This window comes from Triticum aestivum, chromosome 4A, assembly GCF_018294505.1.
Source record: "Triticum aestivum cultivar Chinese Spring chromosome 4A, IWGSC CS RefSeq v2.1, whole genome shotgun sequence".
Lineage (NCBI taxonomy): Eukaryota > Viridiplantae > Streptophyta > Magnoliopsida > Poales > Poaceae > Triticum > Triticum aestivum.
In genome coordinates this window covers 664,307,622-664,320,367 of record NC_057803.1, presented here as the reverse complement: position 1 = coordinate 664,320,367, position 12,746 = coordinate 664,307,622, and the positions used below count along the sequence as shown (strand labels likewise).

General features: G+C 51.3%; 2 protein-coding genes across 2 annotated transcripts; both read left to right on the top strand.

The window, feature by feature from the left end:
- Window positions 1-815: 815 nt before the first annotated feature.
- LOC123087964 (UDP-glycosyltransferase 91C1) lies at window positions 816-3,755 on the top strand. Its single transcript, XM_044510081.1, has 3 exons — window positions 816-1,367; window positions 1,451-2,354; window positions 3,577-3,755. The coding sequence occupies exons 1-3, from the start codon at window positions 936-938 to the stop codon at window positions 3,702-3,704; spliced, it is 1,464 nt and encodes a 487-aa protein (XP_044366016.1). The 5' UTR covers window positions 816-935; the 3' UTR covers window positions 3,705-3,755.
- Window positions 3,756-6,221: 2,466 nt separating this feature from the next.
- Window positions 6,222-7,324, top strand: LOC123087963 (ervatamin-B-like). Its single transcript, XM_044510080.1, has 2 exons — window positions 6,222-6,498; window positions 6,641-7,324. Exons 1-2 carry the CDS (start codon window positions 6,291-6,293, stop codon window positions 7,207-7,209), a joined length of 777 nt encoding a protein of 258 aa, XP_044366015.1. The 5' UTR covers window positions 6,222-6,290; the 3' UTR covers window positions 7,210-7,324.
- The last annotated feature ends 5,422 nt before the right edge of the window (window positions 7,325-12,746 follow it).

Genomic DNA, 12,746 nt, shown 5'->3' with positions numbered 1-12,746 from the left:
GGTTTTCTTTTTTGCGGGAATCCAATGCAAGAGGTCATGCTTCCATCATGGACCCACATTTTATCAATTCATTTCATTTGCTTGGTAGCACAAACAAATCAGTATACGAAACTAAGTAGCAACCTCAACGCAGCATGGCGCGCGCAATGATCCTCCGTCGTACGCACCATGGAGCATCTCGCGCGGCTAGCAGCACGACGACCCCCGTTTGCAACAGCATTACATAGCAGCATCCCCTCAGAACCCAACATGATGCAAGGTTGTAGAACCACGAGCGCGTTGTGCTCGAACGCCGGTTTGTAGCACCACAAGCTCTGCCGATCCGGCGAGATCCATGGCCAGCCGACACCGGATCAGAGCTAGAGAGGATTCGATGGGGATTGAGAGAGGGGTGAGAGAGAGAGGAGAGATGTGGGGGAGAGTAGAACGTGGCAAAACCAAAATGGAGATGGGGTGAATGGGAGATTGAAGTCGTGTTTGGGGGGGGGGGGGGGGGGGGGGGATGGGAGGTTGAAGACGCGTTCGTGGGTGTGCCCATGGGGCCCGTGGCAAGCTGTGAAGGAGGTTTAGGTGACTGAATAATCATTCGGTTGAAATGGAGTTTTTCGAGAACTTTGCGGTTTCATGTTCAATGAAATTGCGCCTCGATTTTTGGATAATAAACAAAATAGCCCCAGATTTGTTTTTTCCTCCTTGTAATGTTGCGTCGGAATCTTGTTCCAGGCCCACCCTTGTAACTACCACCTCTTTGTTTTCGTCGTGGGTAGCCCACTCAGCTCCCACGCTCCATTATTGAGTTAGCTCGTGTTGCTCAACTTTTTATTTTTTTACTGTTAGTTAGCTCGTGTCCATCAGGCAATTAGGTAGGCAACAGCGACACCAACCAAGCCTCTGTTTTGTTATACTCCATCGGCGGATCGGCCCATTGCAAGCAGATGGAAATGGCAGCGGCGGCTGCCGGCGCCGGTGCGGGCCGGCTGGAGGTGGTGGTCTTCCCGTGGCTGGCGTTCGGGCACATGATCCCTTTTCTGGAGCTCTCCAAGCGCCTCGCCGCAAGGGGCCACGCCGTCGCCTTCGTGTCAACCCCGCGGAACCTCGCCAGGCTGCCGCCCATGCCGGCGCACCTGTCTGCCCGCATCCGCTTCGTGGCGCTGCCGCTGCCGGCTGTGGAGGGCTTGCCGGAGGGCGCCGAGGCCACGTCTGACCTGCCGCCCGACAAGGTCGAGCTGCTCAAGAAGGCCATGGACGGCCTCGCCGGCCCGCTCGCGTCGTTCCTCGCGGACGCCGTCGCCGCCGGCAGGAGGCCCGACTGGGTCATCCTCGACTTCTGCCACCACTGGGTCCCGCCCGTCGCCGACCAGCACAAGGTACCACGCTGTACGCCATCTCCACCTCCAACGCACGTATATGCTGGTCACGTTTGACAGCGGATGATGGATCGTATGTGCAGGTGCCATGCGCGGCGTTCCTGATCTTCCATGCCGCCTGCATGGCCTTTATTGGGCCGCGGTGGGCGAACGACGACGCGTACCCACGCACGAAGCCAGAGGACTTCACCGTGCCACCAAAGTGGATCCCCTTCCCGTCCACCACCGTCTTCCTCCACCACGAGGCCCGGCGGATGCTCGCGGATAACTTCGGTGAGAACGCGTCAGGCAGGTCGGACACTGACCGTTTGTGGGACGTCTTCGAGCGTTGCTGCCTCACCATCCACCGGAGCTGTCGCGAGCTGGAGCCTCGCATGTTCACCCTCCTCTCTGATCTCTTGCGGAAGCCCGCCGTCCCCGCCGGGATCCTTCTACCGGAGGCGGTTGAGGACCGTGATCAAGACCACCGGCAGAGCAGCTCAGGTGGCGTCCTGCGTTGGCTCGACGACCAGCCTCCTAAGTCTGTCCTCTACGTCGCGCTGGGAAGCGAGGCGCCACTGACGCTAGAGAACATCCATGAACTCGCGCTCGGACTGGAGCTCGCCGGGGTGCACTTCCTTTGGGCGCTACGCAAGCCGGCCGGCACCAACAACGAGCAGGAGCTGTTGCCGGCCGGCTTCGAGGAGCGGATGCAGGACCGTCGGATGGTCTGCACAGGGTGGGTGCCGCAGGTGAAGGTACTCGGTCACGGCGCCACGGCCGCGTTCTTGACGCACTGCGGGTGGGGCTCCACCATTGAGAGCTTCGCCTTCGGGCTTCCGCTGGTCATGCTGCCTTTCCTCACCGACACGCCTATGATTGCACGGGAGATGGCGAAAAGAGGGATCGGTGTGGAGGTGGCGAGGGACGATAGCGATGGCTCGTTCGACAGGGACGGTGTCGCAGTGAACGTGCGGCATGTCATGGTGGAGGATGAAGGAAACGTGTTTTCAGGGGCGGAGCCAGGATTTGGACATAGGGGGGGCCAAGCAAAGTTGGAAAAAAAAATACCGCTTCCTTGCTATAGAGTATAGACATGTGGTAGTTACATTTGAATTAGCTATATAATCTCGGTGATTTTTAATAACATAAAGTATATTAACAATTTTATTAGAAGAGAATTTAGTTGTGAATTCCTTTCGAAGCAAGTTTTCATGCAATGCTCAAGCAAGTCGTCTCTCGTTTTACTTTGATATTTCTATGAGAAGAAATACGGCACCCCCTCGACAATTAAGCTGAAATAATATTTCTGGTGTTTGGCGACACTTTTTTCTTGATAAATAAAAATCATAAAAATGACATCACAAGTCACATAATTAAAATAATTAAAATTTGATGTACAAATTTGATAGGTATAAGGTGGGAACTGATCGAGATGAGCAAGCAGCTGTTAGTTGTGCTAACCTTGGCTAGTTGGCCGGAGAATTAATGAGCTCACGATCGCGCCGACGTCGCCTCTGATCTAGTCCAGAATTGATCGCCAAAATTTGCAGGAAGAACGTGAAGTAGCAAGGATGTAAGGCAGAACCAATTTCCTTGATCATTTGTTCAGTTGCTAAATTGTGCAGATCCAATATCCTAATGCAATCACCGTGATTAATAGATTAATTTACTATTTTATAGACAACACTAACGCACCATACTAGGATAGTAGGATTTTAATTCATAATAACTGATAGCTACAAGTACATAATAGTACCTTAATTTATATGATCTTGGTTTCTCCAGGTGAAACTATGATCTAATGGAGCCTCCTCCTTCTGCCATAGTCTTTACACACTGAACAAACAGCGGACAAAGATGACAGATCAACGCAGCCGATAAGGGGCGGCGGCGGCGTGGTGAGCGCCTTACCTGAGCGGGAGCGGCAGCGGCAGCCGGGCAGCCGGCGGCTGGCGGCAGCTGCAAACAATGCCCTAGACCCTAGTGCGAGACTGCGAGGACACGATCAAAGAATGCGATGAGGCAAACAACAAAAGGCCACAACCACATAACAATGACATGGGCTATTGGGCCTCGGTCTAGGATAGTTATTATATGAGAACTTATATGGGCTAATTTCCCTAGAAAAATCTTATATAGGCTAATGATGTGATTATCTCCCGCCAATTAGCACATCTACAGTACACTACATAGTGGGGTCGCCCCCCCCCCTCCCCCCTGTCTCCGCTCGCAACCAACGCCAAGAAGCTGAAGGAGCTTGTCGTGGACGAGGCGCGCCAGGAGCAGTACATCCACGAGCTAGAGGAGCACCTGAGACGCTACAAAGATGACAGGGGCAGTACATCGACGAGTTGATTTGATCTCTTATCTTATAAATTACATCGATGCTTTTTTCTTTTCTTATAAAGGGCGATCGATTAAGTTGATACTAGCTACCACAACTGAACACTCCAACAACAAGCTGTGAAGAGCTAGCTGCGGACGTCATGATTGCACACAACAAACTGAGGTCTCATATTCTGTGCGCATGCCTATGTAAAATGATGGCAGGGATGCCACATAGGCAAAAAAAGTGATGTGGCAAAGCAATTAAAGAGGAGGGAGAGCATTATGATGACATCAGAAAGAAACGGTGCTAAACACACGAACATACGTAAAATGACTACCAACCAAGACATAAAAGAGTTTAATTATTAAATAATTTCATGAGGAAAGCTTAACTACAAAATCTAAGTACCTATGCATTGAGGAGACTAGCTGGTAATATTTTTAATAAATTTAACGCCCTAAGCACCGATCTATTGGAAGATGCTTGGTATGACAACCTAGGCAGGAGTTCTTTTGCGGTACCTGTAGGTGTATTGTCTGAAAACGCTGGAGTATGTCGGCTGGCTGTGTGCTAGCAGTTTCAGGGTGCTGTGCCAAACAGGGGCGGAGCTCTCAGTGGGGCGAGGTGGGGCGCTCGCCCTAACTTGATTTATTTCGATTTTTTCTGAGGTGTACAGCTGTTCTTACAGTTACAAGCTCGTAGAAGGCATAGACAATGTTATTGGGCCATATTGAGCCACATGCAAGCCACTAAGGATGGAAGGCTCAGTACTCCCTCCGTCCTTTAAAAAGTGTACTTCCAACTTTGTTGGAAAGTCAAACTTTTTTTATGTTTGGTTATTTATACAATAATACACCAATATTTATGCCAACAAATTAATAGCATTAGGTTCATGATAAAATATATTTTCATCATGCTTCTATTTGTTTTCACAAACATTGATATATTTTTGCATAAACTCGGTCAAACTTTGAGATAGTTTGATACTCCAACAAAGTTGGAAGTGCACTTTTTGAAGGACGGAGGGAGTATGTTGTTAAAAAAAGAATAGACCAGTACATGGTTCCTTTGTTCTTTTCGTCATTCACGGAACTGCAAGCCACGTACACGATCACGCGAAGTCACAAACCCTAGGGTGGGTAGCTGCCGCGGACCTGTGCACCGACGCGTGTTCCCCACGGCCAGCAGGAGAGCGCAGGGATGGCTTTGCGACGGCCAGTAGGTAGCGCGTGAGGTCGGCGACCAGTAGTATCGTCATCAGCGAGCACTGTCGACAAGTGCATGTCAGGGAGCTCCTCTTGGCTAACGGCGTCACACAGATCACCTCCGCCGCGCTTCACGCCGTGGTGAGCATGAAATATTTAGAAGTCTTGATATTGATAAATTACGATTTTCTTTCAAAAGAAAGGTAGGGCACTCCTGTTGTTTTGTTCTTAGAAAATATTAAGTGTATCCTTTTAAGTTGTTTCTATTTATGGGTATTTATACTTCCATTGTATTTGTTCATTATGTTTAAGATCGCGTAAAAACATTTGAGTGCATTTTTTGGTGTGTATGGACTACTTTGATTTTCATGGGGGGAGTTTCGAAGTTGGGTCAGTCGATTTTGGTCGAAGGGAGAAACAACCAGAGGGAAGGAAGAAACTCGCTGGAGGGGAGGAAGATGCTCGCTGGAGGGGCTACCCAGTATCTATCTTCGGGTTTAGGGTGGGGGCGATGGTGGATGGCGGTGGTGGGGCACTGGTGTGGGGATTCATCGAAGAAAAAAACTCGGCGCGAGGGGGGGAGGGGCTAGATGGATGGCCGGGGGTGCCGAAAGACTGGTGGTGGTGGGGGGGGGGTGTTCCAGGAGGGTGGGGGCCGGTGCTCCGTGGTGGCGGTTGGGGGAAAGATGGGGTGAAGAACAAGAGAACGAGGTGGAAGATGATGCCATGGACGTTGGATCTTGATCCAACGATTGAGATGAAATCGATTTGCAGTCGACTAATAAGTAGCCACTCCCCTATTTATAACCTGGGAGACTGGGGAGATGGTGGGCGTGTAATGACAACTGTTGGACTCGTGAAGCCCGCACATCATTAAATTAGTCTCGTCTGGCTTCGGTCGCACGACTGCGAAATCGGTACATGGCCAATTCCTACCGGACAAACAAAAATCAGTTTTGCTAGAACTCATCTAGATGAGATATAATTTGGTCTCATTCACCTTTTATAGCCATTGGATGTGATGCTATAAGATGCGTGTGTGCTGACGTGGGTTGTATTTGTTCTTGTTTTCAAAGTGAATGAGACCAAATTATATCTCATCTAGATGAGTTCTAGGTACTCCCAACAAAAATGGCAAACGACTAGACCATAGGTATATAGATATAGATATAGATATATAGATAGATTGATAGATATAGATAGATATATAGATTTCGATTCTAATCCAGAGTACGATTTTCCTCGTGCAGGAAAGCATGTAACCTCTCCCTACTTGTCTCTGTATATATGCATTCGTTTGGTCTCATCAGCCACACACACACCAAGGGATAACAACAAATGAACGCTTACACAACATCATCTAAGAGATATCAGAGAGAGGCTATTATAGAGCACTGACAGTTGACGATGGAGCTGGCCAAGACCATTGTGCTTCTGCTGTGCCTCATAGGCACGGCGGGAGGCGCATTGGGAGGATTTTGCATCCCGCCACCGAGGTCGGCAGCCAGAACACCACGCTTAGCCACCAGTGTCCTTACTCCTACCACACCACGGCCGTCGCTTGACTGGCGTGCGCGTGGGGCTGTCACGCCGATCATGTTCCAGGGACAGATCGGTAAGGAGATTGAGGTTGTTGCTTGCTCAGTACTTGTCTATGAACTACTACCGCTACGCGCGCAGTACATGAATGGAACCTTCATTTGTCACTTCGTCCCTTCCATAGACAATGTAACTAATCTACCTGGACGTGCACCCAGGTTCCTGCTGGGCTATATCGTCGGTGGGTGCCATTGAGGGGCTACACAAGATCCAAACGGGAAGGCTTGTCAGGCTGTCGAGCCAGCAGATATTCGACTGCTCCAACAAAAGTATGGCCGACTCGGACCTCAAGGCGTTCGACTGGGTTGTCCGCAACGGAGGCGTCGCCTCAGAGGAGACGTACCCGTACGTGGGGCGAGTCCAGGACTGCAAGCGGGAGAAGCTGCATATGATCTCCGCATCCATCAGAAGGTACAAGATGGACATCCGCGACGAGCTCGACCTCTTGGTCGCCGTCTCTTACAAGCCGGTGTCCGTCAGGATGTGGCTTGACCCACCAAGCTTCTACAACTACACTGGGGGCATCTTCACGGGACCATGCGGGAAGGAAGCCCATGGCATGTTGCTGGTGGGTTATGGTGCCCTTGCGGACGGCAGAGAATACTGGATCTTAAGAAATTCTTATGGCGTTCATTGGGGTGACCAGGGCTACTTCTACGTGAAACGTGGCGCCTACCATCTGCCAGGCCTCTGCGGCCTTGCTTTTCTGGTTGCAGAACCCGAATAGACTCTAGGCTACTCCATCCCTCTTTAGAAAGAGAAGGCTTATAAACTTATCTCTAGTAAATAATGATACAAAGTTTGATGAAGTTTGTAAGGGAATAACTATCAATAATTAAAATACTAACTAGATACAATATAAAAACATGTTTTATTCCCCGCAAAAATAAACATGTTTTATTGTGCAATTAGTGATACTAAGTTTGTATTCTAATTGTGATAGTATTAGTTGTCTATAAAATAATCAAACATTATTCCATTTAATTTGAGATAAATTTTATGGCGGCCCTTATTTTTGGAGGCAGAGAGAGAACTAGCTAGCTAGGATCTAACTACGAGGGTTGTCGTGGTTCTAAGCCTGACAGTAGAGTGGGGGGTAGGTATGGAGAGGCAAGGTCCTAGCTATGGAGAGGTTGTAAACACAAGGGATGTACGAGTTCAGGCCCTTCTCGGAAGAAGTAATAGCCCTACGTCTCGGAGCCCGGAGGTGGTCGAGTGGATTATGAGTATATGAGTTACAAGGTGCCGAACCCTTCTGCCTGTGGAGGGGGGTGGCTTATATAGAGTGCGCCAGGACCCCAGCCAGCCCACGTAGGAGAGGGTTTAAGGTGAGTTAAGTCTGGGGTGTTACTGGTAACGCCCCACATAAAGTGCCTTTACTATCATAAAGTCTACTTGATTACAGACCGTTGCAGTGCAGAGTGCCTCTTGACTTTCCGGTGGTCGAGTGAGTCTTCGTGGTCGAGTCCTTCAAGTCAGTCGAGTGTGTCCCTCGTTGGTCGACTGGAAGGTGACTTCTTCTAAGGGTGTCCTTGGGTAAGGTACTTAGATCAGGTCTATGATCCTACCCTAGGTACATAACCTCATCATTAGCCCCCGAATGGATTGAGGCTTCGAGTGAGGAAGGAGTTGATGTTGTTTTCGATTAACCTTTGCGCTCTGGTCGTGCGTTGTCCTGAACAAAAGAATCTCTTCGTCGACAGGGAGCAACTTGTCTTCAGTCGACTCGATCCATTCTATTTTTGCGTCGAGTGATCTTTCGGGCTTCGACGATCTCCGAGCGACGGATCGCCGGAAACACCGCGTCTGACAGACTGATTTGCTGTTCGCGGATTCCGCGGGATGCGAAATTTGGGGACGCGCGCGAAGCGGGGCGGACCGCGGCGTTCGGATGGGATGGGGCATAGACGCCTCGATCTCCGCGCCACTTTTTTCGCCACGTATCCCGTCTGCATAACTGCTCCCAGATATGATTAGATCGACCGGGCCCACCTGTCATCCACTCAGAAGGGACCTTATAAATGTGCCCGGCGAGGATTTCTGTGCTGCGCCTCAGCATTCTCTCCCTCTCTCTGCTTCCTTCTTCCCCGCCCAGCGTGCTCGCTCTCGTCCCCGCACCACTTCCCTTCGCGCATCTCGCCGGCGACCATGGCCAAGGAGAAGACGGCGGCGCTGGAGCGTGCAAAGAAGGCGTCGGCGTCGGAGAAGGCAAAGGGGAGATCCACCAGCCGCGGAGGGTCCTCGTCCAGATCCCGCCTGCCGAAGGGCTGGGTCCAAGGAGACTGGATCCAGTCGACCATCACAGAGAATGACCTCCTCGACATGGCCAACGAGGGCTTGATCCCTCACGGAGCTGCGAGGCTTCCGGGGAAGGAGTGGCAGCCCCAGCCAGAAGAGGGTGAGTGTGTGCTTTTGGCCACCCATGTTGATCGTGGGTTTTCCTTGCCGCGGAGTGTTTTCTTCCGTGGCTTCTTGAATTTCTTCGGAGCGCAGCTCCACCACTTTACCCCAAACTCCATTGCATATCTTGCTGCGTTCGTGTCCATGTGTGAGGGTTTCTTGGGCTGTCGACCGCACTGGGGTTTGTTCAAACATATATTCACGTGTCGCTCTCAGACCGTGAAGAAGGCGAGCCCAGGTGATGAGAGAACCCGAGTCGTCCAAATGTGTGGGGGTCTGGGGATCCAGGTGAGGAATAAGAGCACCTTCCCGCCCATGACTTTTCCCGAGTCAGTCAGAGGTTGGCAGTCGACCTGGTTCTACTGCCGGGACCAGTCGACGCCAGGGCAGTCGAGTGGACTCCCACAGTTTACCATGGACCGAGTGAACAAGCCCTCCTCTCTGAAGTTGATTCCGGAGGAGAAAGCTGATGTGAAGATGTTGATGGAGCGCGTGGTGCAGTTGGTTCGGAAGGGAGTGACGGGCATGGACCTCTTGGAGGTCTTCCTCAGGCGTCGCATCCAGCCTCTTCAGTTCCGGAGCCACTGCATGTGGTTGTACTGTGGGACCGAAGACGAGACTCGAGTCCATCCAGAAGCAGTCGACGATGTCACTCTGGAAAGATGGATGGTAGCCGTTACCGGAAACAAGGACAACCCACGCGGAGCCAGAAGGATTCCTCCACTCGACCACAACAGCGATCCAAACAAGGTACATTTGCTCTGTCCTCCACTGCATTCTTGTCGCATTCATTTCTGTTTATCCTGCCGACTGGTCGACTGATCCTTGTCTTGATATCTGCTAGGCTCTCACCGAGCTGTACTCGATGCCCAATGGGGCACAAACTCCGACTGAGGAGGGTGAGGCGAGCGGGGGTGAGAGCCAGGAAGAGGAGGAGTGGGACTCGGACGTTGCAGGGGATGACGACGACGATGATGACGACGACGGCGATGACGATGACGTTGAAGACGAGGAGGAAGAGGAGGAGGAGGTCGTACCACCGCGCTCGGAAAGGCGGTCGAAGCTTGTCCACGACCCTTCATCCGAACGCGGTAAGGGGGTCGCGACCACCACTCAGTCGACCAAGCGCCCTCGGACCATCTCTCCGGTGCCGACTGAAAAGGCGCCGAAGCAGCCCAGGGCGGCCTCGTCGAAGCCGATCAAGCTCCTGCCGAAGATAAAAGTGTCCATCCCCACCATTTCAGGGTAACCGTGCTGCTTAAGTCTTCTTGTTTTGTGTGAACTTTGTCTCTGGTCGACGCTGAAGTTAGTCGACTGATCCTTTGGAGTTGCAGTGCTGCTACTTCTGAAACCTCGGCCCAGGCTGATGACCACGAGATGGAGGACGCAGCAACTTCGAACCCAGGTACTGTATTCTTAACGCCATTCTTAGTCGACTGACTCGCGATCTCTGATCCTGATTCTTCTCCGCAGCTCCACCCAATACTGTTATCAATCTTCCTGACGATGATGAGGATGAAGAGCCGCTGAAGCGCAGGAGGAGTCGGAAAGCGTCCGCCAGTAAGGTGCCTCAGGATGTGACGGCGCCTGAGATTCTGACTGTGGAGGAAGAGAACACCACTCGACACACGGTGTCCTTCGCAAATCCACTGACGAGTGCTCAGCAGCCCTCCCTCTTCACGACGCACCACGTCCCAGAGGACCAAGCTGGCGCAGCGAAGGAGGCGATACGCCAGGCGGGACTCATGATGGAGCAGCTGAAGACCATCCGGGACGCGAGCCAGGCAGCTTATGACGCCAGTTCTGCCCTCCAAAGCAATGTTCAGGTCAGTCGACCACCGTTTGTTCTGTTGGATATGCTACCAAAAACTTTTCCTTTCCGGAATTTATAGTAGTCACCCAGTGGGTGTTGTCGATTGAGCTCCGTATTAGCGGGGGCACGCTGAGTGCACCCGCTGGGTGTAGTCCCCAAGGCTAAGGTCGACTGCTGGCGGTCGGCCTTAGGCTTTATAATTTCAGTCTTTCTGTCAGTCGACTATGTCGACTGGATTTCACAAACCGGTGGGGGCACGCTGAGTGCACCCACTGGGTGTAGTCCCCGAGACTGTGGTCGACTGCTTGCAGTTGATCACAGTCTTAGAGAATGCATCTCGCAGTTTTTTTTTGAGGTCGACTGGTCGACTTTGTCTTCAACAGGATTAGTGGGGGCACGCTGAGTGCACCCACTGGGTGTAGTCCCCGAGACTACGGTCGAATGCTTGTATTCGGCTGTAGTCTTAGAAACGTGAGTTTTTCCCTTTTTCACTCGGAAGTGAATTATATTTGACATTTAGTCGATTGGTTCTTCGCAGAACTCTTGTGATCTTGTGGCTCGCTACTCAGAGCTGGAACACAAGCATACTCAAGTCGAGCTGAGCTTGAAGCTGGTTCAGGAGAAGCTGACAAAGGCAAAGGAGGAGACCGAAGGTATGTTTGGTGAGACCCTGACGACTGCTTTTCCCCTTGCTTGTTTCAAAATCTGATCTTGCTGTAACTTGCAGGTAAGGTAAGGGAGGCCCAACAGAAGAAAGACCTTGAGCTAGCTGAGAAGGTCAAGCTTGCTGACGAGAAGTTAGCTTCAGTCACCAAGCTCGAACAAGACAATACCAATCTGAAAGCTGCTCTTGGGATTGCCAACAAGGAGGTCAGTCGACTGAAAACTGATAAAGCTGCCCTGACCGACCAAGTCGCCAAATTGACTGGGAAGAAAACTGATCTGGAGGCCTTCCTGAGTGGACTTGCCAAGAAGCTGTTTCTTATGCTTGAAGGTAAACCTCTATGCTTGGCAGACATTTCCAATTGTGATTTTTCCATTCGACCATCCCCTTGACTTAGTGATCACCCTTGCAGAATTTTGTCAAAACTTTGAAGAAGAAACTAGCCGGCTGGAGCCAAACCTCGACCCCGTCAATTCTCCGGTGAACGATGAAGTTGCCATGGATGTTCTCCGACTGGAGTCCCGTGTTGCAGCTGTCGTGGACTATCTCGCAAGACTGAAGGCTGCCACATCTCACATCGACTCGACGCTCTGGCCTGAGGAGACACTTCAGAATGATCTTGAGTCACTGATGGCCCGGTTGAACACGATCCCTGGTCGAGTGCAGGAATGGAAGAAGTCCTCGGCTCGGTGTGGTGCAGATGTTGCTCTGTGTCTTGCCCGAGTCCACTGTAAGGATGCACGAGAAGAGAAGCTGGCGGCTCTTCGGGTGGCCAACACCAAGAAACACGACTTCAGGTCCTTTATGGAAACTTTCCTTGCAGCTGCCACTCGGATCGCCGACGGGATCGACCTTGATGAATTCGTTGCACCTTCCAGCCCTCCACAGGAGGGGTAAAAAACTTCTTCTGGCTCGACGCTTTAAATTTGCCTCGGTATGCCGAGTGGAATTGTAACCGATAAACCTTAACAGGCTTAACGCCTGAGCACTCTCGGTTCCTTTAGATATCGATTCAAACTTGAATTGGGTGCTTGAACACGATTGCTTTTGGCTCGAAATGTCTTTTGCAGGTTCAAAGCAAGGCGCCTTTATTGCAATCGACTTATTCTTCAGTCCTACTTAGGCGAGCACTGGGCTGCAGCTAAGCCTTCGGGTGAAAGTCTGCTTACCACTCGGTAGGATTTTGATAACTTAGGCGAGTGCTTGGACTGCAGCTAAGCCCCCGAGTGAGAGGGTTGCTCTTCACTCGGTAGGATTTTCGTAACTTAGGCGAGCACAGGGCTGCAGCTAAGCCCCCGAGTGAGAGGGTTTCTCCTCACTCGGTAGGATTTTTATAACTTAGGCGAGTGCTTGGACTGCAGCTAAGCCTTCGGGTGAAAGTCTGCTT

Bases quoted from the DNA above. Each gene is read 5' to 3' on its own strand.
- LOC123087964 (XM_044510081.1), top strand. From the start codon at position 936: ATGGAAATGGCAGCGGCGGCTGCCGGCGCCGGTGCGGGCCGGCTGGAG. The intron at 1,368-1,450 runs GTACCACGCTGT...TCGTATGTGCAG, and splicing joins CCGTCGCCGACCAGCACAAG to GTGCCATGCGCGGCGTTCCT. The intron at 2,355-3,576 runs TTTCAGGGGCGG...CCCTGTCTCCGC, and splicing joins GGAGGATGAAGGAAACGTGT to TCGCAACCAACGCCAAGAAG.
- LOC123087963 (XM_044510080.1), top strand. From the start codon at position 6,291: ATGGAGCTGGCCAAGACCATTGTGCTTCTGCTGTGCCTCATAGGCACG. The intron at 6,499-6,640 runs GTAAGGAGATTG...ACGTGCACCCAG, and splicing joins CATGTTCCAGGGACAGATCG to GTTCCTGCTGGGCTATATCG.